The sequence below is a fragment of the Larimichthys crocea genome, chromosome XVIII, assembly GCF_000972845.2.
Source record: "Larimichthys crocea isolate SSNF chromosome XVIII, L_crocea_2.0, whole genome shotgun sequence".
Taxonomy (NCBI): Eukaryota; Metazoa; Chordata; class Actinopteri; family Sciaenidae; genus Larimichthys; species Larimichthys crocea.
In genome coordinates this window covers 3236877-3263821 of record NC_040028.1, presented here as the reverse complement: position 1 = coordinate 3263821, position 26945 = coordinate 3236877, and the positions used below count along the sequence as shown (strand labels likewise).

The window sequence follows — 26945 nt, the reverse complement described above, 5'->3', positions numbered from 1 at the left end:
TGCTACATATAAATGCAAATCAGCCATCATGAATGTTATTAGTAGCACCTGTCCTTTTCTATGGAGAACCACCAGTGTCAAAGAAATGGTAAAAAAAAAAAAGCATTTTGTTATATAATAGCTATAGCTTTTATTGTACAATAAAATTAGGAATGAATAAATTTGTTTAAAAATAATCCTGATGAATAAATAGACTCAACTACAACTACAAATTAAAAATGAATCCATCAATAAACTGTTAAAATTAAAAAGGGAATTACAAAAGCAACAGAAAAACAGGCAATTATTTGATTTAACATGAATGAATTCACAAATCAGAAATTATAGTATTTAAAAATGTATTAGGAAATAAAGAAAAATAAATTATTTGGATTTTAATCCATTTCCCTACTGCTCTTCCTGTTAGCTGTTCAATTTGCTTATTCATTTAGGTCCTTTTGACCGCTCTGATTAGTCTTTTCATGACATGATATTGGCCTTGAGCTGGTAAAACAAGATATTATTGATTATGATTGATAGATGAGCTAATAAACTCATTTGTGAACTAATTTGTTAATGCCTATTTTTATCATATTGTTATTAATTAATGGAATACTACTTCCATGACACTTGTGTTCCTCCATACTTTCCTGCTGTGACGGGTCAAAATATCTGCTGTGAGAGTAACTCCTGACGGTTAATCAACTTCGACTAAGTATTCATTTTTTTCAAACTGAAATAAAACCATCAAAATTACATCTGTGGTAAGAATGTGCTGCCACAGAAGTCTAGTCTAGTATTATTGTTTCAGATTCAGTCTGTATTGTTATTTTTTATTACTTGATATTATGCAGAGCACGAATGCATGTTGTTTGCATCATAAAACATTTACAGATGGTTAACTTGAGTTGATTTTATCCTTCACTGTGTCCCAGCTAAGGAGAAGATATTTAGTATAAAGTTTATCCTGAACCTAACCTTAAAAACAGGACGTGGCATATATCCCCTTAGTATACAGCCTACATGTAAACACAGTTTCTTCCTGCTGTAAAGCCTGAATGAGTGGAGAGAAACCCCAGCGATGTCTGCAGTCTCTGGGGAAAGATATTTCTACCTTTGACCGAGGTTTTCTATCAAATATTGAAGGTGGACATCCAAAGATAGCCTTGATGACATTAAAGCAAAGTGGTGGCTCTGCTGAAGCTTAAAGTGACATTCAGCAGTTTGGAGAGGCATGAGCTCTAGTTTTTGTTTGTTCTGCATACAGCATTGTGAGCAAGGAGGTCATTTCCACTGTGGATGGAGGGTAACATGTCCCATCACTTTTTCAGATTCAGCCATTTATCTCACAAATCATTTCATTTTCTGTGCATCTTGCAACACCTTGGAAATCATTTTGGGTAGTCCCTGTTGGGTCACGTCACAAATTTGAGTTCCGGACCTCTGAGACGTTTAGATTACCGAGTGTGGCTTTAATCAGACTCTCATCAGAGACTGGTCATAAATATTAACTTTAATAATTTACAGACAAGTTCATCCAGAGTTCTCCAACCCTGAGCGACGTACTCAACTATGTGTGTGTGTGTGTGTGTGTGTGTGTGTGCGTGTGTGCGCGCACGTGCATGCGTATGTGTGTGTGTGTGTGTGTGTGTGTGTATCAGTTTGTTGCACGTGTGTGATAGAAATGACAGCGTTGAAGTGAATGAGTGTATTTATATGTTTCTGTTAGTGATTACCGAAGAATGACTGTGTGTTTTACTTTTATAAGACAGCTGAACATATTTAACATCTAACCGCACATTATGTCTCCCTCCCACTCTCTCTTTCTACAGTATATGTCTCCCACTTTTTTTCCCATTTCCTCATCTCAACCCCCCTTCCTCTCCAACCTCAGGCACCACTGGAATTACTATCTCGAGAACTATATGTCGTCTTCTATCTGTCGTTCCGCTTTATGACACTTCACACTTCTGATCTATTACGACTGCTCTTTTCGTAGCTCAGGCCATTATTTCTATTGTTAATAATAACACTGTAATTATTACTTTTGTGGCTTTCCAAGAAAAGCAGCTGAGGGATTATTGCCAACATGTGTGTGCGCTTTTACTTCCTTTTACTCGCTCTCTGTATTGCTTCCAATTAGATGCATTAAAATAGAAACCATTTTCTAAGCTAATAAACCAGAATTAGCTGTTAGGTCAATGGCGATCATTTCGCTACACTGCTGCCACTCTGTGTGTACCTCCATGTTTATAACACACCCCTGTCCAGAGAGTCTATGTGGTTTTCTGAGAATGCACGGCACAAAGTCTGTTCTTATTCTCCTGTGGAAACAAAACATTTTAGTGCTGAAGGGCTCGATGAAAGCAGAGGTTGGCTGTTATGACATTTGTGAACAGAAGCACGAGTCAGTCACAGTCTCATCCTGTTGTTGCCCACTGCAACACTGCAGAGCTCATGCACGTGCAGTTTTGCAATCGTACATGCGGTTGCATCTCTACTGTATGTATGGTATGTATTTGAATGCACCTTTTAAAGTATCAAATACCTCTCTCCCTTGATCAACTTCACAGGACAGAGCAACGGTATGGTGGAACTGCATACTCTTACGTCCACCTCAGTCAGTAAACTATCATTCTACCTACATGTTTCCACACATCATGGCCTAATCAAAGCTTTTTTACTATCTTAGATTGAAATCAGCATAATCCAGGCTTATCTGACACTGACGTGTGTGCATCAGTCTGACTCGGTCCATCAGGCATCAGCATCATGTGTGAAGTTATTTCACAAAAGTCAAGCAGGCTTAAGATTGACCTATGTTCATCCAGTAGCATGAATAGCATCTTCCTTTGCTTCATCATGATTCATAACATTGTCTGGCAGCAAGATATTATCCATATGTGTCCTATTTCAGTCATATTGTGAAGTGTTTACTGGAAATGACTTCCCCTCCGTCAAATGTGTATAAATATCCCTCATGAGTAACTTGTGAAGCCTGACTGTGTGTGTGTGGTTTGCTTACAGTCTTTAAATTTTGTTCAGTTTTGACTCTTTTCTGTGTGTTTTCTTACTTCTAGTTCTAATTGTATTGATGTTCGATGTCTGAAGTCAATGATTATGTGCGTATATATTATTGTTATCATGCTTTGGCTTTTACTTAGATAATGTTTGTTAAATTTGTATGATGTTGTAGGTTGTCCACCATCGCCGGAGCAAACCAGATCCTGGTGGTTCACAATGGACAGATAACAGAGAGAGGCAGGTAAGCTTGATGCTTTTGTGTGTGTGTGTGTGTGTGTGTGTGTGTGTGTGTGTGTGAGACACACCTGAATGATTGTGTGTGTCTTAAGTGCTAGCAAATTTGTTATCTGTAGATCAAAACCTCAGAGTGTGTTTGTGGGTGACCCTTAAACCTTCTGGTATCTTTCTCAGCCCCAGAGGCTGATGGACAACACCACACACACACACACACACACACACACACACACAGTGGAGCTGCCACTTAACCGCCGATGCATACAGTCCTTTGATATAGGAGCTGGGTATGAAGACTTCCTTTGTCACACACTGAGGTCACAGAGAAACACACTCACAGACAAGCAAGGAACTAATATATATCGGATATATCTCCCTGATTTTTCAATTCTGGTAAACGTAGATCCTGCAGATAAATGTGTTGTACACAGTAACACCAAGGTATCGATGAGAACATGCAGGGCTGTAGTGGAGGGTCAACATATGTGGGGACTTTTAATTGTCCCTGCAGGCGTGTTTGAGGAACACTAACCACCAACCATTCATCTTTTGATGGACAATGTGATGTAAACACAACACAGGCCCATTTAAGCTCCGGTGTCAGAATACACACAGTTTCTGTCACAAAGTGTGGGAGTGTATCATGAAACAGAGACAGGAAGAGGCCTCAACTCGTCCTCAGGCTGTCCCTGTCCTTAACATTCTTTACGAGGACGCCGTTAATTCTGAAAACTCTGTTTACGCGTAAAGACAACATGCGTCCAAATTAACTCGTAACTAACTCTCTTGAGGTGTTATTTTGTGAAGATCTTCATCCACACAAAAAAAAAAAATCTCCTCTCCTTTTTTATCAGCCCACGTCTGTTGAGCAGTGGACAGACAGCACAGTTACTCTGCCTGTTCTGTCTCCTGCTGTGTTTTTAATCGAGCCCAGCAACTTTTTAAATTCTCATTTCCATATTTTTCTGTGTCTGATTGATTGTTAAAGAAGTGACTGGGCCCGGCATACCTCAGACTGACGAGCCAATCACCAACAACAAAGAAGAGCTCAAAAGAAGCTAGTCTGCTTGGTCCTAACCACCATGTTTTAAATTTTGAGAAGCATGTGTCAGGCAGGTCCAGCTGTAATTGTGGTTGTCTGAACGTGCATGAATTCATTTAGTAAAGGGGAAAAAAATGTGCAATTCCATGGGTGGAGGGATCAGCCTCCATCTGCCATTTTGTGATATCGTCCTTACTCTTCTTTTTTCAAAAACATTGAGCATCAGTTGACTGTGAAGAGTGAAAGTTTGAAAAGGATGAAAATGCCCACTCTTCATCTCTGCTCAAGGCTATCGTCTCTGGGCTACATTAGTTGCTACCAGCATAGCACAGCCAAATCTCCAACCAAACTGAACTAAACAGGTTGAGTTGCATTGTGGGTAATGTAGGCACCAGGGGAGTGTGTGGAATAAAAAAAAAAAAGATGATATCGCTGGTTTTGCTCCACATTTCTGATTCTTTTTTTTTAATTGTCCATCGTGAAACTGACAGTGTTATTGGAGTTCACTGCTAAATCATTGGAGGACTCTTTGAAGATGAGAATAGACAAGCTCTTCCACCTTTCTCCATTTTCTTTCCTCAGACAGTCTCTGACTGTCGCTTGCTCTCTCTCTCTCTCTCTCTCTCTCTCTCTCTCTCTCTCTCTCTCTCTCTCTCTCTATCTTTCTCTCTCTCTCCCTCCCTCTGTCTGGCAGTCCAGACAGTAACAGACTAGTGGTTTTTATTAATTCATCGTAAAGTTGGTTAAAGTCTGAAGGAGGATTTCAGGCAACTCAACTTTGTTTTTAAAGCAGCTCTGGTGTCACAAGACATTATGAGTGACCCACCTTCTCCCCTGCCTGCTCTGTCCCTTTAACTCTTCATAACAGTGGATAATGAACAGGTATTAATTAAAGTAAATGAAATACGGTGACAGTGATGTACAATCCAAATACATTTCCCTCATTTCCCATGTAGCCCAGATATAGCGGCATTAGAGACATTTTAGAAGTCAAGCTTGTTGTCTTACATTGTCTTTTCTACTTTTTGTGTGTGTAATTATGATCAAGACATGTGAGGAAATTACCTTTTTATATCCACTCTGGGTTCTTTGTGTCACATGCTATTTTATTTTTCAAAACAAAATTGAATCTGGAAGACATATGCTGAACACGAAACTGCCCTTCGCCACTACCACTAAAATGTTCATTGTTTGCAGCACTGGTTTGTTGTCTGTCACGTACCTCCACTTTTCTAGAAAGTCAGAACATTTCAAAAACAGTGGCAGAAGAAAACATGTGTGGAAACTGCAAATGACATGCATGCCTCATCTGGGGAGCACATAAGAGTTAATGGCGTAGTTTTGGTATTTGTGGTACTTTCTTTCTTCTCTCACACCATTTTCTCCTTTTTGTTCCTCTCATAACCCGTTGTGGTCAGGCACGAGGAGCTGCTCGCGCAGGGAGGTCTGTACGCAGCCATGTGGATGAAACAGCAGAAAAGTCTCCACACGGAAACAGAAACACTGATGAACCATCAGACTCAAGACACTTGACATTGAACTGAGAATTTTTGGATTCACCAAATGTTTTTTATCACATCTGATTGATCTGCACCAATGGCCAAAGTAAAGCAACATCAACACTGTAAACTGTTGTCATGATTCATACCTGTAATAGGAGCAGCTACAGTAGGAACAGTTAACAAAGATAATGACTTTCAGGGCCAATCGTTTCCATGTTCGGCATTCAGCATTCATTCACCATGGTAGCATTAAACAATGAAGCTCCTCTGCAGCAGAAGAACCTGGCAGCGGTCAGATGTTCTGCTTGTGAAGCCGAGTCTTTAGAAGCTAAGGCGATTATGTTTCTGACATTGTTTGGGTGAAAACATCCTGGATGGGCTGAATGGGGTGTCAAAGGTTGCTGGTTAGAGTAAAACTATATCAGCAGCCTGAGGGCCAGAAAGAGGACAGATGGGGTGCTGGACCTGTCTCGTGTTAGCAATAAAAAGCCTCTGAAACAACAACTGTGTTCTTTGTAAAAATGACGTTTCACTTTTTAAGGGCACATCTGGACCGACATGCTGAACTTTTTTATTTGAAACAATTGAAACTGTAAAAAATAAAACCAACTGATTGAATGAAAGTGATTTCAAATTAGGAAAAAGGTCAGATACCATAAACACTGGTTAGATCAAATGTTGTGTATAAATGATTTCATGCAGTAACTAAACTGGATTCACCAAACTGCAAATCAGTGACATTCTCTGTCATGGCAGGAAGAAAGTATAAAAGGAATCAAATACATAACAGGCCAAAAGTAATTTAACGGTCATAATGTTGAGTAACCACAGATACTTCTGTCAGAGTTTACTCTGTCACAGATCTGACGAATGTAACTGACTTAACTGAAGCCAGTTAAACTGCTGTGAAACTGAAGTGGTTTCTACAAATAACAAAATGTTCAACTGAAAGCAGCTGCTGGTGGCTGAACACAGAGACACTTTATCATTGTTCTGCCCTGAAACAGCACTACATCACTGAATTATTTCCTCCATCTGGACACTGGACATATGACATATGAGCAACTAGGAATTTAATAAGAGTCACAACCTAAATGTTTTAGGTACTGTTGAGTTATACATGACACTGTGTAAATCTATAGTCTTCCTCATAAAAGATAACAGTATCAGGGGATCTGGGTTTTTAGGCTAGTGAGAGTTGGGGGGTGATTCTTCACAGCTGAACTATGTCCTAGTGTATAACTGGATGACATGGTTATTCTTGTTTTTATGTTTGCTTTTGTTGTGTGCGTGTGTGTGTGTGTGTAACTCATGACTTCCCTTTTAAAAGTGCGCCATGACTCAATTAACTTCATGAATCACCTAAATACAAGTAGATGGAACAGAAACACATCAGAAATTCTCTTGTAGTAGTGGTTAATAGATACCAGAGAACATCTTGGTAGTCGAATGGTTACAGTGCATGACCTTTGTTGCACGTCACACACACACACCCTTTCTCTACTGTTTGCCTGTCTGCCTATCCAATAAAGGCACACATTTGTCACAGATACAGTCGTTGTATCTAGTAAACTGGCAACCTCCCATTTAGATGCAGTGTGTAAAGTAAGAGAAATATTCAAGTCATGGTGTTTTGTTTTTTTTAAAGCTTGATCCACCTGAAATATTAAATGAGAATAAAACTTCCACACAAAGACAGACAGAGATTAGTCAATCATTCGATTCCTTATTCATATGTAGGCTATTTGTTCGCCAGTATTTCGTATTTTATATGTCAAAGACAGAGGTTTTAGTTGTGAGTTAACAAAATAGAGGACAATAAAGATATATATTTCCAAGAGTGTATCTGCATAGACAAGATACAGGCTACATGTGATACAATACTTTCATGCAGTAAAGATGGCTGCTAACAAACAGCTGACTCCAGTTACTCTTCTGTTTTACTGGGCAGCTAAGACACACTTCAAATGCCTGATAATTATATTTACAAAAACATGTTCAAGGGGTGTTTCTTTTTTTTTTGTTTTTTCTTAGAGAAGTGTATTTGTTTCAGTGTTTCTGTATCTAGGAATATAATATTATCTTGAAGGGAAAGATTGAGAAATGTTTTCTCTGTTGCAGTCGTACCTTATCTGCCGTTTTGTCTGAGTGTTCTGAAGAGAGACAGCGGGAGTCTGGATAATGTTATTGAAATTGTTTATACATATATCAACTCTGTGTCCGAGAAATCACGTTTTTCTGTCACTTTGTTATGGTGAATGGCTACAAATGCTGTACTTTCATTCAGATTGAGCAGCAGAAGTTTGAGCTTGGTGACGTGACGTGTGCGTTTATGAACAGCCTTGTATATGTGAATTTCAGTATTTCTCTTTCTTTTTTATACACTTTATGTTCTTTTGTCAAAGATGTTTTAGTTGCTTGTACGATAACTCAAATGGAAGAACTTCATATCCATCCCAGTACTTAGAAGTGCATAGAAGTCAGTGGTGTATGAATCGTGATTCATCTGAATAATTCACCCGGATCCTCTATGAGTCTGTAGTCTCCATTAACCTGAATCCTTACCGCCCTACACCCGCCTAACACCGGGCCACATATTCAAATTAAAACAATACATTTAGTCGTTCATTACTCTCCTTTTAACCTGTACAATCACAGCATACCCCAGTCCATCTGCTTAAGTAGCTGCCAGAAATCCTGCTATTATCGTGGACAATAAGCAGTTGTTTCCACTGCTAGCAATAGCTCCGGGAGTCTGGACTCAAATAAGATGACAAAGTGGATCAGCGTAACTTCCTCCAGACTCAGATATAGAATTAGTATGACAGATCCGGATTCAGATTTAGATCCACAGATGCATCCTGCACGAGTAAATCTGCACAGAGACTCAAGAGACCCATGGATCGGGTGATTTCTCCAGAACTGGCACCTGTGGTCATAAAGTCAGTAGTTTGGAGGTGGAAGCCAGACAAATAAATCTCATGTACTTCACTGGTTTCTAAAAGTACTTTATTGACTCGGTTTTGTGATTTGCTGCATGCAACTAGAAACATTTCTGCTAACTTACATCTCACACTCTGTACAGATGATTACACAAACGGTGAATATACACATGTCAACTTGTTGGACACAGTTCTTGTCCAAAACGTCCCCACGCATTTGGAAAAAGTTGTACTTCCAATCAACTTCCATGTCTTGAATAAACAAATCTCTAACGTAAAACAAATCAGTACACCAACGGACATGAGTACAAAACAGCAGGGAGGGAATCGGATGTACGCCGGGCTGCGTGCTTATGGTTACTCACATGAAGAAAAGACAGGAAGTCATTTATACAGACAAATATCACAAAGTATCACAGACAGTAGAGCACGACATGTGCATTGTTAAAGTGGGCATGGGTTAATATTAGAACATGTGCAGCTTTCATGTGATGCCTCTGTCTATGTGATTGAAAACACACACACACACACATACACACACTGTCCCTAAAATGCCATTGCCAGTCTGTGTAGCAGTGAGGGCAGTCTCAGTGCTTCATATCTTAATCATGATCACAGCTGAGCAGTTTCTGTCTCTCGTTTCCAGGCTGTCTCTGTGTCTCTCTCCCTCCCTCTTCAGAAGCCTAAAACGTCCTCCATCTATAACCCCCCCCCCCCCAAAAAAAAAAAAATGTCACAACTTCAGATGCGACTGTGCTTCAGTGAAAAATTGTCTTTTTGGATGTTTGGTCATCATACCTGTTTGCCATATCTAGGAATATAATATTATCTTGAAGGGAAAGATTGAGAAATGTTTTCTCTGTTGCAGTCGTACCTTATCTGCCATTTTTGTTTGTTGTTTGTTTTAGATAACTCAGTTAAACTGGGAACTTGATTAAACCCTGTCTGCTGTCTCATCATCATGTTGTTTGCTTTGTCGCAAAATAAAATCTTGTTCAGAACCAGCTGCATTATTGGTTTCTTTACAAACATGATAACTTTAACCTGGCGTAACCATACCGACAGGGGCGTCAGATGAGAAATGCTCACATACGTCACCCTAAGAACATGCGAGTTGTTTTAAAGGGCTCTGACAAACTACGTGTTTTGTCATTTAGGTGTGAGGACTTTGAGAGTACTAAAGTGTCATTAAACAAGCTGACTGAGTTTTTAAAGAGATCTAAACTTCAGCAGAATGACCCACATATTGATTATCTTTTAGAAAGACATTTCACAGAATGATTTGAGAAGAGCGAGTGGTGAGGCAGAGGTTTTTGTCTTGTCCTACCCTCCAAAAATATTGTCATTGCTGGTGAAAGTTTAATCTTGACCCCAGAAACACTAGATTGACACAAAATAAATTAATTGAGGAGCTTTTAAGAGAGAGACATTTGTAGAGTTTTTTTTCTTTTGCTTAAATTCAAAATTCATGTAAACTCAACATATGTTTTTGGGGGGTTTGTCAGGCTTGATGTCTTTTGACTAAATTATTCAACAAACACCGCCAAAACAAAGACAACAGGGAAAAGAAAAGAAAAGAAAAGAACAAAAGGTCAAATGATGAAATGATGGCTGGAAAAGAAAAGTGAAAGGGAGAGAAGGAGGGACAGAGAGAAGGGGACGAAATTAAGGAAAGGAAAGAAAGTAGAGGAGGACACGACTAAAGGTGAAACAAAGGACAGAATGAAGAGAAGGGTAAAGTAAACAGAAAGAAAAGAAGGAAGAAGAAATAACTGTTGTAAAGATAAAAATAGAGATAGATGATTGGCTCTGAAATGTTTCAGTGCCCAGGAGATGTCACACACACACACACACACACACACACACACACACACACTGACCCGAACATAAGCTAGCAATGGTCTCTGAGAGTGGTTGTCCTCTTGCTGAACTTACAAACACACACACACACACACACACACACACACACACACACACACACACACACACACACACTGTTCACATGGTGTTTAGGACACTCCCGTTGGGATGAGCTGTCATCACCGTGGTTACTGTCTGAGTTAGGACAGAAAATACACACTTACATACACAAGTGTCCACCAAGCACACTGAAGCTAAAGTTAACACACAGCAGCAAAAACACGTGTGTAATGTGAACACTTGTGATGGTGTGTGCGTGTGTGTTTGTGTGTGTCCACAATTCATTTGTTTACCACATCATCATCACATCACATCACATCTCTCTCTCTCTCTCTCTCTCTCAGTCAGTCTCAGTGTCTCTCTCTCTTTCAGTTGCTCCTCCTGTGTTTCTGGTGCCAGAGTGCGGTCGGCAGGTTCTGGCAGCCCTGATACTCTCGTCGCATCTCGCCATCCGTCAGAGGCGGTGTGGCATTGCAGGGGGCGCCTGCCAGCGTCACGTTTAAAAGGCCGGCCCATGGCTCCAGGAGACGAGACATCCCACTACCCTTATGTGCGGAAAAGAAGATTAGATGTTTATTTAATAGAGTTAAAAAAAAAAAAAAAAAAAATTAAATGTGATAAATTACTTTTCCAAGGTGGTCCAACAAGCAGGTCGCAGAGCTGATGTAGGACCAGCTGCTGTCCTCCCAGTCTGGGGTCATCCTTTGGTGGTTGTGGGTCTGTCGTGTCTGGTTCTGAATCAGAACCACGTTGACGTGTTTCTGGGACCCTCGCAGCCTCTTGGACAGAACACCGCTGTAGCTCTGATCCACAAACAGCAAAACACGTGTTGCCTTGCAGCCGGCTAGGTCGGCCAGCAGCTCGTTCACTGAATATCGCTCCTTCAGATCAGCCTGGAAGGAGATGAATGATGATGATGAAGTCTGGAGGAGGCATTTTTTTCAGTAAATGTCAGTAAATGGTCATCTCAGTAAACAGCAGACGGGGGGTCAGATCAGACAAGAGTAACGTACAGTATCTGGTTGCATTCTTTGATGCCTGTGGTACACACCGGACAAAGTATACGAGGTTCAGTAGTTGAGACGAGTGGCCTAATCTGGGTGAAATGTCACCCTTCAGAGATGGAACATTTCTATCTTAACGGGCTTAGCTTTTCAGTACGAACAGTCAGTGAGTGAAATACAGACAGGGGAGATGAGACGAGAGACAACAGTGTGCTCTAAAAATAGAAAAGTAGATGTGAAAACAGGGCTATGAATCAAGACTGGACAGACTCATGTATACCACGTACAGTGGCGATGATTAAAAGTGGTACTGTGAAGCACCACTAACAACAGAACGTCTTTGGGCTCGTCGTGGGAACTAAGGGCGCAGAAAGAAAAAACAACAACCCAATGATATGATCATCTGAATAGTCAGATATCTATGTCCAGTAGTGGTATGTCATCACTTTATCTATTTTGATTTCTGTTTGGATGACGTGTTCATTAAACCAGCATGACCAGCTACTATGCTGCGTTCACGTCAACTCATTGAGACCTACAAGCAGGCTTCCTCCCACAGTCTAAAGACATGCACTTAATAGGTTAATTGGTGACTATAAATTGCCCATAGGTGTGATTGTGAGTGTGAATGTGATTGTTTGTCTCTATGTGTCAGCCCTGTGTTTAACTGGCCACTCGCAGGCTGTACCCTGCAACCCTGATCAGGTTAATAAATGGGTGGATGGATGGATGGATGAATGGATGCAAAAGCCACCATTACTGGTACTTTCTATTAATAAAATTCAATATTAACATCAGCTGTTTTAAGATGAGATCAGTTTAATGCATTGTTTTAGCTTGTGAGTGAACCACTAGAAATATGAAGCACCGCAAAAGTAGCTATTTTAAGGCGGTGCTAATCATGGATGTAACCATGGTGGAGTAAACCGCTAACACTTCCAAGATGGAATAATTGGAGGTTTTCCTCTTCTCACTGTTCTGCCGACTCAGCATGAATGCAGCCATAGCACACTAGCTAACGTGTTAGTGGAAGCATACATGTTCACTGTACACACTCCAAACCAATTTATTTTATTTATTTTTTTATCCCAGTTTGATGTTTATTGCACATCATTAGTATCACCACACCCTTTTACAAAATTGGACCCAGTCTGACCAGTTGATTGTGTGTTAAACATTTCTCTGTAATAATTGCCTTCAACCAGATGAGCTCATGTGAAACCTAAATGTGATGACAGATATACTGTTGTCTGGGTGGTCCTTCTGTAGGGGTGTGTATGTGTGTGTGGTCAGAGGAATCATCTTATCAGTCTGATAATGGCTCCCATGTGTGTCTAACAAATCATTTTCCGTTCTGGTGTTCTGCTGTTGTTCGACTTAAAGTTTGTATACTGTATCTCTGTATCTGTGTTGTGTCCGTCTCTTACAATGCCGTTGAGGTTGGCGTCCCACAGCAGCATGGTGCCGTCGTTGCGCGTTGGCGAGTTCAGGTATAGAACCAGAGTGTCGGCACAGTGCTGCTTCCTGCAGATGTACGACACGTGGTTACGAATCACCGCTTTCTCTGTTGCAGAGTACACCCCCTCTACATCCTCTGTGGGGGGCAGGAGACAGGGGGAGAGGAGTTAGACATGCAATAAACATGGTCAATCCAATCTTTGTTGTTTTAATCTGCAACAGGGAAAACCCTTCTCCCTTTATCAAGTGAGAAATAAATCTTATTTGTGTTTGGACATATGTGCAATCTAAGCTGTTACTTCAGTTCCTGTTGAGATGATCAACAGTTTCAGTAAGTTGTAAGGCAGGGAAACAGAATGTATGTTCTGCAGCACCCGTTCTGGATTTAGGAGTAGGTCTACATTACAGCCACATAGTATGTCCGTTTGTGGTTAGTAATATTGTTTGTAATAATGTTTGAGTGGATTTTCGTTACAACAGTCCATGTGGAGAGCCAAAAAGCTGGAACGCATATGCTCAAATGCTAGTGGGGATTTACCTAATTATTGGCTTTTTTTTAAAAGTTATTTTCATTCATATGCAGATATCTGTGTATGAAGCTCAGCAGAAATGGGTCTTTTTTCATCATTCTCACGTAGGAAGTTGCTAACTGGAGTACAAAGGAAGTCTTGGCCCTGGTATCCATGATCTGTTTAGGCCCCACAGGCTAAATCATCGTCATTAGTTTTATTTTATGCTCTACAAACATATACTAGTCAAGTAACAGAAGTAGAACTATGTGTCTTACCAGGAAGGTGTCCACTGCTGGCGAAGAAGGTCTTGATGTGATCTTTATGGAAGCCATTGTTCTGCAGCATTCTGTAGAACTTCTGAAGATTTTGAACGTGACGCTGGAACGTCATCTGCTGCTGCCAGCCACCTGCCGTGTACATACATACATTATGAGAGGGCACCATGAACACAGCACAGCACTCATTAGTAATTCCTTAGACACAACAGAAGCAATAAATCCAAACTCTATGCATCAAAACATCCATTCACTCTATGAAAACCAGTCATTGTTCCTAATGTCTTGATCATTTGGTGATATTCGGTGACAACAATACAAATATGAAAACCTGAGATGAGCACAGCATGGTCGCAGGTCTGGTAGAGTCGGCAGGAGAGGTGAGTGGCCAGCGGCTGCTGGTGGCAGCGTCTTGTGTTTTTATTTAGCTCACAGCTTGAGACAGGCAAACTGGGAGAGCCCATTGGCAGAGGCTGAGGGCATCTCGCAAACTCTGCGTGGTCTGTTGAAGGAGAGTGCATGTCAGAAATAAAAGAGTGTCAGCATCACAGAGAATTTGCAAGTGCTTCTCTTAAAAAACAACTTAACTAAATAAAGCAGTGCCTTAGTGCTGAACACATTTCCTGACATTAGGTCCAATCAAACTTGGTATGCTAGTATACTCAGCAGACAGCGGGTTTAATGGGTCACAAAATTAACAATTACATCTCCACATATTTGTAGTATGCCAGAGGTGGGTTTGCGGTTTTATACTGAGGATTGTCTGTTTGCCATAACAGCATGATAAAATTTTCTCAGTGGTTTTTCTCACGAGGCCCAGGTTTCTTGTTGCTGGCAGAGTGGGTGGTCTTGGCCTGACATGTGGATAATTCAATTTCTTCAGAAAGCCTTCTACCAGGAACAATGCAATGGAATGCCACTCAACTTATAAAATTCAGGTAGAGTTTAACAGCCTTTATTTTATGAATGTTTTCATCACATCTAAAGCTTAATACTCAATCAACTTTTAAATGGATTTTCTGTTACCAGGAGGATGTATCCTAATGACTTTGGTAGTCTCATGACCTTTTCTTATGCAGAGCCATGAGTCTGAAAGTTTTGCTTCTGAATGAAATCTGTCAAAATATTAGGTGGATTGAGGTGCTATTGGTACAGATATTTATATACCCAGACGCCGGGTCTTAATGACTTTGGGGATATCCTGACATTCCCCTAGCACCACCATCAAAACCACCAAAGTAATGGCATTCCCACCAGCCTTGGCTGTACGATGTGTGTGCTAACACATACTAAACATTAGAATGCTTTTAGCAAAGAAGAAAAGTTGAAAGTTTGTTAGTCGACCATGTTTCTTAGTCAAAAGGAGTTGAGCTGAGCCCTGATAGAAGAACTGATTCAAGACCTACCAACACATCTGAGTCTCTGCGTTCTGTTGCTGTCCCCGACACCAACCACCAGTGGAAGGAAGTGGACTTCACAGAGCCCTCCAGCGGCCCGCTCCACCAGACGGCTACTACTGCTGGTGGTAATTGTACTACTGCGGAGTGCCCCACCTGCCAGCCGACTATGTCCATTACCCATAAGCCTCTCTGGCCCGGCTTGTCGACGCTTCAGTTGGTTCTGGCAACGACCCTTCAAAGCCAGAGTCAAACATTCCTCACCTGAAGACACAGAGAGAGAAAGGAATCTTGGAGACAAGTTCATATTCACAAAATCAGATCAGTGGACCACCCCTGTTATCTTGGCCTCACCTTCTTAAGCGTATTGCTTTTATAGTTCCCCCAGTTTCTCTTCTTCTTTCTGTTCAGCTTCTCAACTTCTGTACCAAACCTCCTTTTTTCTTCCTCCTTCTTTTTTCTCTTGCTTCCCTTGCCCTCTCAAGGTTAAATAAGGTCTAAAAAAAGTTTAGCTCTTAAAGATTTCTGGTCCAAAACCATCTACATGACCTAGCAGGGGGGCACTGTGCTGTGTGTGTGTATGAATAATTGACAGGTGTGTGTTTGTGTAAGACGGAGCCAAATTCACCTCGGCATCTGGCCTCTCTCACAGCAGGAGGTCAACAACTTGCACTTTCAAACACATCTCTTTGACTGGTCTTGTGAGGACCATCACAGAATGCATTTGCTTGCTGTCCCCATGGACCATTTCTACATGACTAAAGCACTTTGGAAACACTTCTTTTATCCTCCTTTGGGCCTCATGGCTACGCTTACCTTTTCAGAACTTTTTTGGATTTCCCATGGAAGTAAGAACACAAATTTAATCAAGCTTTCAGACCTGCATACCTTATCTTAACCCTTACCATAAGCTTGAAGTAATGTTTTAGTAACAATTGGGCTCATACTTTTAAGCAGTTTCATAACTTTGGCCATTTTGTAGCTAAACCTGAGTAGTCTAAGCCAAATTTTAAAGTTCGTGCTGAAAAGCAAATCGGTCCGCAAAGAAGTGACGATCAAGCACAACAACCCTGCAAATGTCCTCACTCTAACTCAAGTTGGTTATCACAGAGATAGACTGGAACACACATGCAAACACACACACACAGACAGAGCCACATCAGTTGATGCTGTGGGCAAAACGTGTTCAAAAACGTTGTTGGGTCAAGCCCACGCTAAGCAGGGATGTGTCCTGCATCACACAATAAGCTATAAATGGAGCTTGAGACCACACATGTTCAACTTTGACTTTGTATTCTCTCGCAGAACTAACACATTATATACACACATGGGTGCATGCACATTTTTTTAAATACTAATATCTAAGATATCAAGTTTTACAGTTAAGAAAAGACTTAAGACTGATTTTACTAAACAACCAAATACACCTGCAGGGGCCGGTTAACAATGACTTAACAGCACATGCACAGAAAGACTACCAGTCTCTTGTGACTCACCCAGGTAAATGCCATCCAGATGGGAGCATCTCTTCTTTGTCACGTTCACGTCCACATAGAAGAGGACCACTGGGTGCCCAAAGTTCTCCCCAGGGCTCGGATCCAACACCAACACAGCATCGTGGGCCGTAGAGCCCGGGAAAGGCTGCTGATGTCTGTGTGGACCTTCCCCTCCGTTCAGCACCTGGCTGATGCTGAATCCTCCCCGTGGTTTGGAGCTCACCGCCCCACCTGAGGAATCCGGCAGGATGGCCAAAACTTTGTCTGAGTCACCTGGAGGGTTTTGGAAGACATTGTCCATAGGATATAATAACACGTAGAAACAATATACTCAACACAAACACTACATATTATAGCAATATTACAATGATGCATTTTTAGATATAATAGACTGAAATGATAGAGTAACACAGTGACAATATTATACCAAACATTGCCTTTACAGTCAATACAGTCACTTTGAACTCAAATGTTATAAAATCTGAGATTATACTTAATCGGGTAAACTTCTATTATATCCATTTGAAATGAATTTATATGATTATATTATCCAATAACATAATACAGGAAAAGTACAGGTCTTACTCATAATATTAACAAAAGCTGTTTTCCTTATGTGTCACAGGAAGTCATGGCAGTGTGACAGCATGAAGAATACCAGGACTCCGAAACTGAAGCAGCTAAATTAAATTCAGACATTCCTCATTTCATTATTTACTTCAGTGCATTTTCTACTTTCATGTGTCTTCTTTGAAATATTCTTCTATTCTTTACCCCAATATGGATTAGCTGATACATTAGGAATTCAACAATTTGTTATGAAGATTTGATTTTACATTTTCACATGTTTTGACCCATCTTGTCCTTTAATAAATGTCATTTTGGCTAACAATGTCTGTATGAGTAACTGAATGATCAATGAATTATAATGAACAATTATCATGTAAATTATAACAATCATACTAATCAAAGCAAAAAAATAATTGAGAGGAACAAGATTTGAAGTGTATTGTGAAGTTTTCTGGAAAACCAAAATATAATCAATTAAACTTCAGCGCTAAAATGTGTCTAATTCTTTCATTTGTTCTTCTTAAGGCAATGGTCAGACTTCTGCACTCATTAATCAGTGTGATTAATAAGTGTTCATCTATTATTAGAAAATGTATTTACTGACTTTTACAGGTTTGAAAGCAAAAAATTGTTTAATGAACTCAGTGGAGCTGCATCATGAACTATAAACTAAAACTACAAATTGTGATTAACTACACCAAACCCTCATTTCAGAAAAAAAAGAACAAACAAGAAGAAACAAACCAAGTGATGGGTCACTCCTGCTCTCCCTACCTGCAGCTGTGCGGGGCTCTGATAGGTAAACAGCCACAGCGGACAATGGCAAGTGGGCGAGACGCCTGCACTCCGCCTCAGAGAGTGAGGACATGCGGAGGCACCGGTCCAGCTGGTCCCACTGCAGTGACTGGAGGCCTGAGCGGACCCAGCGCTCCAACCGACCCGGGGCCATGCTGCCTGCCAGGGGTGCTGACGCCACAATGTGGAGGATGAGGATGGAGAGAGGAGCTGCAAGAAGCACCAGGAGTCTCATTGTCACACCTGGGTCCTTCTGCTTTCCTCTTGATTTTTTCTTTTAAACCTTTTTGCCTCTTTTTTTGGATTATTTTTTCTTTCTTTCTCCTTTTGATGTGTCCTTGTTTTGTTCTTCAGTCTTGCTTTTCCTCTTGGTTCATCTGTTTCTATCTTTTTGCCCTTTTCCAGTGGATTATTCCTTTTTTGTCTCTCTATCTACTGTGAATACAAATGTTTTATTCCTTTTTTTCTGATATTTTCTCTTTATTACTCTGTATCCTATTGAGTCCTTCACTCCTGGATCTTTACTCCTGTTTCTATAGATACCTAGACACCTTTTTGATTGGTCCTTAAACTTTTCTTGCTCCTCTTCACACCTAAAATTCAGACTTCTCAAAGTTGTTTTTTTCACTCTTTTTCAGAAGAATTTATTAAAGTCTTTTCCTCAATTTTGTAACTTCAGAAGAATTTATTAAAGTCTTTTCCTCAATTTTGTAACTTGGGAGGTTGATATTCCTTCTTGTTTCTTTAGTTCTTTCTTGGTCTTCCTTGACAGAGCAAAGTTCACAAAAATGTTGGTCTACAACATATTAGGTGACATAAAAATCTTCCCTTCTTTCCTCTTTATTTCACCTTTTTTAAGATTTCGGGAGAAAAAAAAGTTGGTTTTCTTCTGTTACTCATTTGTTATTTTAATTTTTGTATTTCCTTCTTTTATTCCTTCTTTTCTTTGCATCTGAGTGGATGCAACAGACACCAACATCCTATTTTAGTTGTTGTCACAATGGAATGGTTTTCCTTTTCTCACGTCACTTTTTCTTCTTTATTCCTTCTTTCTTCTTGATTTCAGAGTTGACAATATATCCAATTTTTGTCAAAGGTGCAAAATGGAGATTTTCTTTCTCTTTTTTCACTGTTGTTCTTGTCCTTTGTTGACAGACTCACTTTTACTCCCCCTTTTCCTCCTCTTTATTCCTCTTTCAGGGGAATGATTATTCAACCTAGCCGGAGCAGCTTCAAGCACTGTGTTGGTTTGTAAGGTGATAGATCATCCTGGAATAAGAAAATGTTGTCCTGATAAACAAGACTCAGTTCTCAGAGGACAGATCCTGTTTCTTGTTCTTCCACAACCAGCTTGTCCTGCAGACTCTTTGCTCTCAGTGACACTTGAGACTGGATCGTCCAAAGCTCCGAGGACAGACGCACTCCTGCTGCTCAACCCACTCACTCCTCAGCTTCAGTCTACTCGCTCTCTCCTGGTCTCTTTATCTCTCTCTCTCTCTCTCTCTCTCTCTCTCTCTCTCTCTCACACACACACACACACACACACACACAAACACACACACACCTCTCTCTCTTTTCCTCTGTCTGCAAGCTCTGACATGCCAGAAGAAGAAAACGAGGAGGGAAGGACAAGTGGAAGAATGGATGAGGAAAGAGAAAAAAGTGGGAGAGGAATGGAGGAAAAAAGGAAAGAAAAGAGAATGATAGAAAAGTGGGATGAAGTAGAGAGGATAAGAGATGAACGGGCAGGAAAAAGCAGAGGAAGAAGGGGGGAGAGGGGAAGTAAAGGAAAAGAAGACAATAAGACTGCAGAAAAGGAGAGAGAAGAGAGGAAAAGAGAGAGACGGGGCAAAGAAATAGGACAGGAAAGAAGGAGGAGAGCAGGGAAAAGAGGGATTAGAAACAAAAAGAATGTGGCAGAGAGAAAAATGAGGGAAGGAGGAGAGGGGAAGGATGGAAAAGATGAAAGACAGGGAGAGAGTAGAATAAGAGAGAAAGGTGAGAGAAAGGAAGTGAAAAGAATTTGAGGAGGAGAAAAAGGGGGACGGAGGATGGAAAAGAGTAGAGGAAGGACGGAGGAGGAGGAAGAAAAAGAGAAAGAACGAAATGACAATAAGGAGGGAGGAATGTCAAATATGGAGAGAAGATATAATGAAGGGGAAACAGGAGAAACCAAAGGAGCAAGAACAGAGGAGAGGAAGGACAGGAGTGAAGGAATATTGAAATTTGTTTGTTGTGTTCTTGCCTCCAGTGAGCCCTCTAGTGCTGAAACGTGTGATGTACAGGCTGATCGGACCAAATGAAGCTGGAACTCAACTGCCATCACAACCAATAAAATAAAGTGTTGCCGTAACTGGACAATCAGTATAGTGCCTACAATACATGTCTCCTGCAAACTTACAGTGTGGTGGATTGTGTCCTTTTAACTTGCAGTCGGAGATATTTAACCAGATTTTGAATCACATGTTTAATATTTCCTTGGTACAGCAGCCTTTCTTTATAACTGTGAATTCTGGCTGTATTTCTTCTGTTCATGAGGTTACGTAATGTGTCATATTTGAATTATAGGCCTTTGTGCAATGATGTGATATACCTTTTGATTCTATGAATGAGTCTGCAGAGTGACCTGTTCAGTCCACGTGTGTCCATATTATTATTATCATTATCGACAGTGTGCAGGAGCCTTTCGTTAAGTTATAGTCGACTCATGATCTTCTACGCACCTGTCTATCCACGGGTGTGCAAACTTTTTGCTATTATAGGATTGTGGGACATAAAATGCAAGAAAGCAAATTACACCAATATGAAACTAAATAGTGTCCAACACTTTTTTGCAATATCTGTCTTTTAGTTTGATGATTCATCTCAATTAGGCTAGAGAAAAGGCTGGCTCCTTTTTACAAGACAAGTTGTGGCATCTGTCAAAAAAAATCTTTTCAGGCCGCCTGCTATCACAAACTGGGTGAATTAAACATTGTGTTTTTAGTAAAAAAATCAAATTAATTAAAGGCTCTGTGATTAATTAATCTAACTTAATCGCACATATTTTTCTTTCTGTGAAAAGCATCTAAACATATTCAAACATGTTTCAAATCAAACTGAATTTAGTAGCTGAGGAAATATAGAAATAAAGAAAAATAGACATTTTAAACATGATAGTTCAATAAGTTTATATGCAAAACTAAAAAAGGTTTTAACTGTTTGTAGCAGCCCGGCTGATTGATGGTCTTTCTCCAATACTGATGGTTCATCAATTCTTTTATTGACTGCTCTGTTGATCCCTGTGATCCAGTATCCATTTGATCTGATCTCATTAACAGTAAGGCCTTTTCCTTGATGCTGAACTTTTTCATGACAGTAAGAAATTATTGTCTTGGTGATGTGATGATCCTTTGGTATAATCACAGAATGCTTCAGTGAAGTGGGGAGAGATGTATTTTTCAGTCTTCCTCCAGCCTTGAGTCCATCGTGATCAAGAAAAGCATTTGACCGATGCAGTTTACTCTGAGAAGGAAGCTGAGTTCCCTTACTGAGCAACCTTATTTCTTGTGGATACACCTCTCTCTTTAAGTCCTTTATGATAACTCACCATGCATCCTCTTGTTCCTGCACTGTGACTTGCTGACTTATCTTTCCTGCCATGACGGATGAGACGTTCAACAGCTTGAGTTGCTTTCATCCATGAAGAAAATCTTTACAGACGGTCAGAGACTTACTTGCTCTGATGTCTGTGTATTTAGTGTCTGGATCCGTTTGACTTCAGGATCTCCAATCTGAATTTCTGTGATGACATCCACAGCTGGAGGTAGCTCCTTTTCCCATAGGAACTGAGGTCCTGTGAACCAGCTTGATGTGAGGATCTCACTTGTGCTTGAACCTCTAGAGGCAAGGTCTGCAGGGTTATTGTTAGTAGAAACGTACCTCCACTGCTGAGGAGCCGTGCTAAGATGTATTGTCCGTATCCTGATTGCCACAAACGTGTGAAAACAACGTGCCTCATTGCTGATCTAGCCCAAAACTACTTTGGAATCAGTCCAGAAATATTCATCAACATCTGCCAAACCAAGCCCCTCTTTCAGGGTGTTGCTTGCTGCAACTGACACAACAGTAGCTGTCAACTCCAGCCTGGGGATCGTTGTGACCTTGATTGGTGCTACTGTGGACTTTCTCATAACTAGTGCACAATTAATGTCCCCATCTTCATTTACCTGTCTCAGGTATGAACATTGGCCATAACCATGTGTGCTTGCATCAGAGAAGGGGTGTAGTTCGTTTTTTGCAACTTGTCCAAAACCAGCAGGCACATAGCAGCGTGGTATGGAGATTTTTTTCAAATTTGCAAGATCGTTCTTCCAGCGTTCCCACACTGGTTGCAGTTCACTGGTAAGGGTAGCTGGGTATGGTATCAGCTTAAAGTTGAAAATGTTAATATGATACTTTTGCTTAACACCAATCTAAAACTTGAGTAAAATGTCAAGACATATCTCCTGAGTGCACGAAAGGCATGACAGTGTAGGAAAATGTAACAGATTTCTACTAACTCTGTTATTACATATTAAATGTGCTAGAAAGTGTAACTCATTTTTCAGAAGACAACTTTCTTTTTTGTGCAAGGTTATTAGGATAAGGAAATCTTTTGATTGAAGTGTTTATTTTGAATATGCAAACCAAAAGAAAAAAAGAAAAGTAAAGCAAAACATTTAAATATAAGACATAGAAATGCATATTTGAAAAGGAGTGAGAAGAAGAATAACTTCTTCTCTTCTACAAAGTTTAATCTTTGTTAAACATATCTCGTTTCTGCTCTTTGTTACTTCTGTGAAAGGGTACAGTGTTACACACATGTTTACTACATACAGGTTTTCAAACCATAACATTGTTATGAGGGTTTTTTTTTGTTAGCAAACATATTACATCTATTTCTGAATGCGCATTTGTTTTCTTCATATTTAATTTATTTCATTAATATTTATCATATATATATTTTTGTTTCATTATGTATTACACATAATACATTTGGTATAAATGGACAGTATTTGTCACGTGATTTGCCTTAAGTGTAACAATATTTTGACTGAAAAAAAATTGCCAATAAGAATGATCAGTATAGTATCGTATTGATAAAAATGCAAGAAATAGTATCGGTATTGAATCTAAAAGTGTGGTATGGCCCACTCCTAATATATATCTATCTCTCTCTCTACATATATAATAGATATATATATATATATATATATATATATATATATATATTATATATATATAATATATATAATATATATATATAATACAATCTCCCTTCTCACCCCGGCGGGGTGGTATCCGTGTCATCCTCAAGCCTCATGGTCCTCTACCGAGGACCTGGGACGTTTGAGGGTTCTGTGCAGTACTCCTCTCGTGTTGCAGGACGCCTCCTTCTGGACTGATTTGCTTCAGGATTGTTGTTTCCGGGATTTGCTGGAGCCACTTCTCCCAGGTTGGGTGTTATCTGCCCCAAGTGCCCCCACTACCACGGGGACCACGCAACCTTTGACCTTCCACATCCGTTCCAGCTGCTCTTTCAACCCTTCATACTTCTCAAGTTTCTCATGTTCCTTCTTCCTGATGTTGGCGTCAGCTGGGATCGCCACATCTATCACCACTACCCTCTTCTGCTCTTTGTCCACCACTACTATGTCTGGTTGGTTAGCCAGGACCTGGCTATATATATCCTACTCCTACTCCCACATGGTTGTGATTTCTGCACAACCTTATATACTGTTCTGTCAAGCGGTCAATTAAATACTCAGGTGGAATCAGGATGAGAGGCCAAGTGCTGTGTCCAATTAACCACTTCAATACGTGTATGTAACTGGTTGACATGTTTTTGGTTAGACTGTAAGCAGTGAAGGGACTTCATGCGTTTATTTTTGTTCTTTTCAAGAAACATGTTATGCAGCATGCTCAGACTCCACTCTTTCAGAGTGACTCCATGAACAAATTCAACAGCTATGGCTCCAGATTAAAAATGTAGCCCTCAAATATGCATTTTGGAATACTTGTTTCTAAATGGCAGGGTCTGTATAAAATATCCAAGTGGTATTTAGATGCAAGTTCATTTCTCTGCAGTTTATTTAAAACACTTTTGAATACAATCTCTAGTGGTAGCAAAGATTTCTTACATTCCTCAAAACAATAAATGTATTCAGCAAGGCTATGTATTGACAATAAATATTATATCCAAATAAATCTTAATTATTGTCAACAATTGTATAAACAATACAAATACACTTGCAGCAATGCATCTTTGTGTAGGAACTAAATCTCTGTACACAACCAAATATGAAATACCGTACGTCATTCGTATCTGTAACTTACGCATTGGGTGATAGAGCCATGTGGTCACAAGTTGATCTGATTGTCCGTCTCCTGGCTTGGAAAAACAGACACAGCAGACTGTATGTTGTGAAAAAGCTGAGCAGTGCTTCAACACAACACATGCTTACCCAGTCAAGCTCCAAAGATGTATATGGGAAATGTTTCAGACATTTAATAGACATTCACAGGAAGAGCGTTTCCAACAGCATACATATTTGTATGAAATATTCTGAGACCTCGTCAGCAATTTGCACAGAGGGCTCATACAGTAACAGAGCCAGGTGTGGTTAAAAAGAGATGGCAGAATACTGTATATGGTATTTTATAATCAGGTCTCAAATGTGCTTGTGGTGAACTGCGTTAAGTGTTAAGTTCAAATCCCGTACAATGTGTTCTTACTTCTTTTCTTTTTTTCTATTCAAATGAAATAAATGTGGTGAGGTGACACACGTTTACATGTGTATATCAAGGTATACTGTATATTTGTATTAGAGATTTATTAGAGACTTTAGCAGGAACAGAGCCAGGTGTGGTCACAAATTAACATGGTTATGTTAAAAAGAGACTCTGAGAGTCTGTCTGCTGTATATTATTTTATTAGAAATCCTTAATTTGTTCATAGTGAGCTGCAATAGCTCTTGACTTTCATTTATTTTGTCACAATGATACGTGTTCATCTCACGTGAACATCTTTTTATTTTTATTTTTTTTCATAAGGCCATTCAAAAGGCTGAATGTTTCTTCTGACACATGTTTACTGAAGCAGGCTCCATAGATGCATTTAGAAAATGTATTCAAGATTTTTTATTTATTAGACTTTAGCAGGAAGAGCTAACTTGCTCTCTTCAGAGGACATGATGCATTCACACAAATATGAGTGCAAGGGCGAGTCAGGTCTAAGAAACTAAACAAAGAGGCGTCTGCGTGGACAGCTACGTCCCTTTTCCCCCTTTTACAATGTCTTTGTCACTTTCCATCTATCTATCTAAGTTAACAAGCTACAAGCAACATTGTGTAAAGTAAAATAGTGTTAATTAGCATATCTTAAAACAAGATCTTGATATAAGACCTCTCTTCAGGTCAGGTATATTAAAGCCAGGTGAAGATATACTTTACTGATCCCACACAGGGATTTCACTTTCACTTGTTACAGCAATTCACAGTACACAAGGTGGATAAGAAATAAATAATAAAAGAAAAGTCATCTGAGGAAAAAAAAGTAGTGACCGATCTATATGTGTTTGACACATCAGGGGTTTCAAAGATCACACACACATCACTTATGGACAGAAACACCTGCTGCACGTGTATCACCTCCATCACGCCAATGCGCGTGCTTCGGTAGTCATGGAGACAGAAAGGGGGCGTGGCCAATGTGTGTCCAGAACCGCGAAGCAGCTCTGGAACTGCTCATTCGAGTTTGGACTGGACACGAGTTAGGCTGCTGAGAAAGGTCTCCGTCGGAAAAGTGGACTGGACTGGACTGGAAAAGTTTTCTGCAGACTAAACTGTTGGACTGTGAGCTGAATAGATCATCCAGCTGCCTCCAGCAGGTATGTCTATGCTTCTGGACTGGTGTGCTAGATCATAATCACCTTACCTTTTTGTATTAATGCTCACATCCTCCATCTATACACAGTAGTTCTGGACATCATTACATAGACTGTTCACGATGCTAGTCCCGCCACGTACTAACTTGTTTCCTATGAATGTTTTCCAGGAAGAGGAAACCTGTGACTCGCCGTAAGCAAAGACGTCAAAGCAGCAGCTTGGGACAGGAAGAGACGCTCAGGAGGTAAGGGTAAGAATGTAGGTGTTGTCATTATGTGTCCTGCTTTCACATGTATGTTAAATTATTCTTATAGCTGTGTTTGTCAGAGCAATTATTACACCGAAACTCTGGACATTGTACACATTACAACAAAATGCAGATGCTCATTCTTTTTTCTGTTTAATGAAGTTGATTTTCTATGAATGTTTCTAGGCGGAGCTTCCGTGACTCAACACCCAAACAGCCAGTTCTGCAGAAGAGCAAAGCTCAGCAGTTATAAGTGTTCTGACACATGGCTCTTTCTTTCCCACCCCATGATGTACATTGTCGTCAGCAGCCGGTTCTATGCACTGTAACTGAAACAGCAACCAGGAAAAATCAAAGGCTGATTGACCCTTTTCATGCCAGACACCAGCTAGCCTGTCCAGTCTCTCTGCTTGGCTGGGATATTTACTTTGTCATCACAATGCCTTTGCTTCACAAGTGGTGTGAAGTGAAAATATCCTCTTGATCGTTTTTTATAGGGAAAAGGTCTATACTGCTTCTCTCCCTGTTTTTTATTTTCCAACTTGTAACATAGATGAACGTCTGACAAACTCCTTTTCTAGAGCCAGGAAGTGAGCATGCTTGCTCCTTTAATGACTTAATTCTCTCTTAGATAATTCAT

At 40.1% G+C, this 26945-nt stretch overlaps 2 protein-coding genes across 2 annotated transcripts in view; one reads left to right on the top strand and one right to left on the bottom strand.

Annotated features, from left to right (window-relative positions):
• abcb6b (ATP binding cassette subfamily B member 6 (LAN blood group) b) overlaps positions 1–6267 on the top strand; it is a 33804-nt gene extending 27537 nt beyond the window's left edge. Inside the window, exons 18-19 of the mRNA XM_019277066.2 lie at positions 3176–3244; positions 5698–6267. Coding sequence (XP_019132611.2) covers positions 3176–3244; positions 5698–5812 — 184 coding nt within the window. The 3' untranslated portion in view covers positions 5813–6267. The remainder of the gene's footprint in view (positions 1–3175; positions 3245–5697) is intronic.
• si:ch211-67e16.11 (hypothetical protein) lies at positions 4918–18820 on the bottom strand. The gene is made up of 9 exons (XM_010738334.3): positions 18130–18820; positions 16786–17058; positions 15299–15553; positions 14224–14394; positions 13893–14024; positions 13075–13241; positions 11270–11536; positions 10961–11188; positions 4918–4936 (listed from the first exon to the last, which is right to left on the bottom strand). Exons 1-8 carry the CDS (start codon positions 18383–18385, stop codon positions 11012–11014), a joined length of 1698 nt encoding a protein of 565 aa, XP_010736636.1. The 5' UTR covers positions 18386–18820; the 3' UTR covers positions 4918–4936; positions 10961–11011.
• Positions 18821–26945: the final 8125 nt, after the last annotated feature.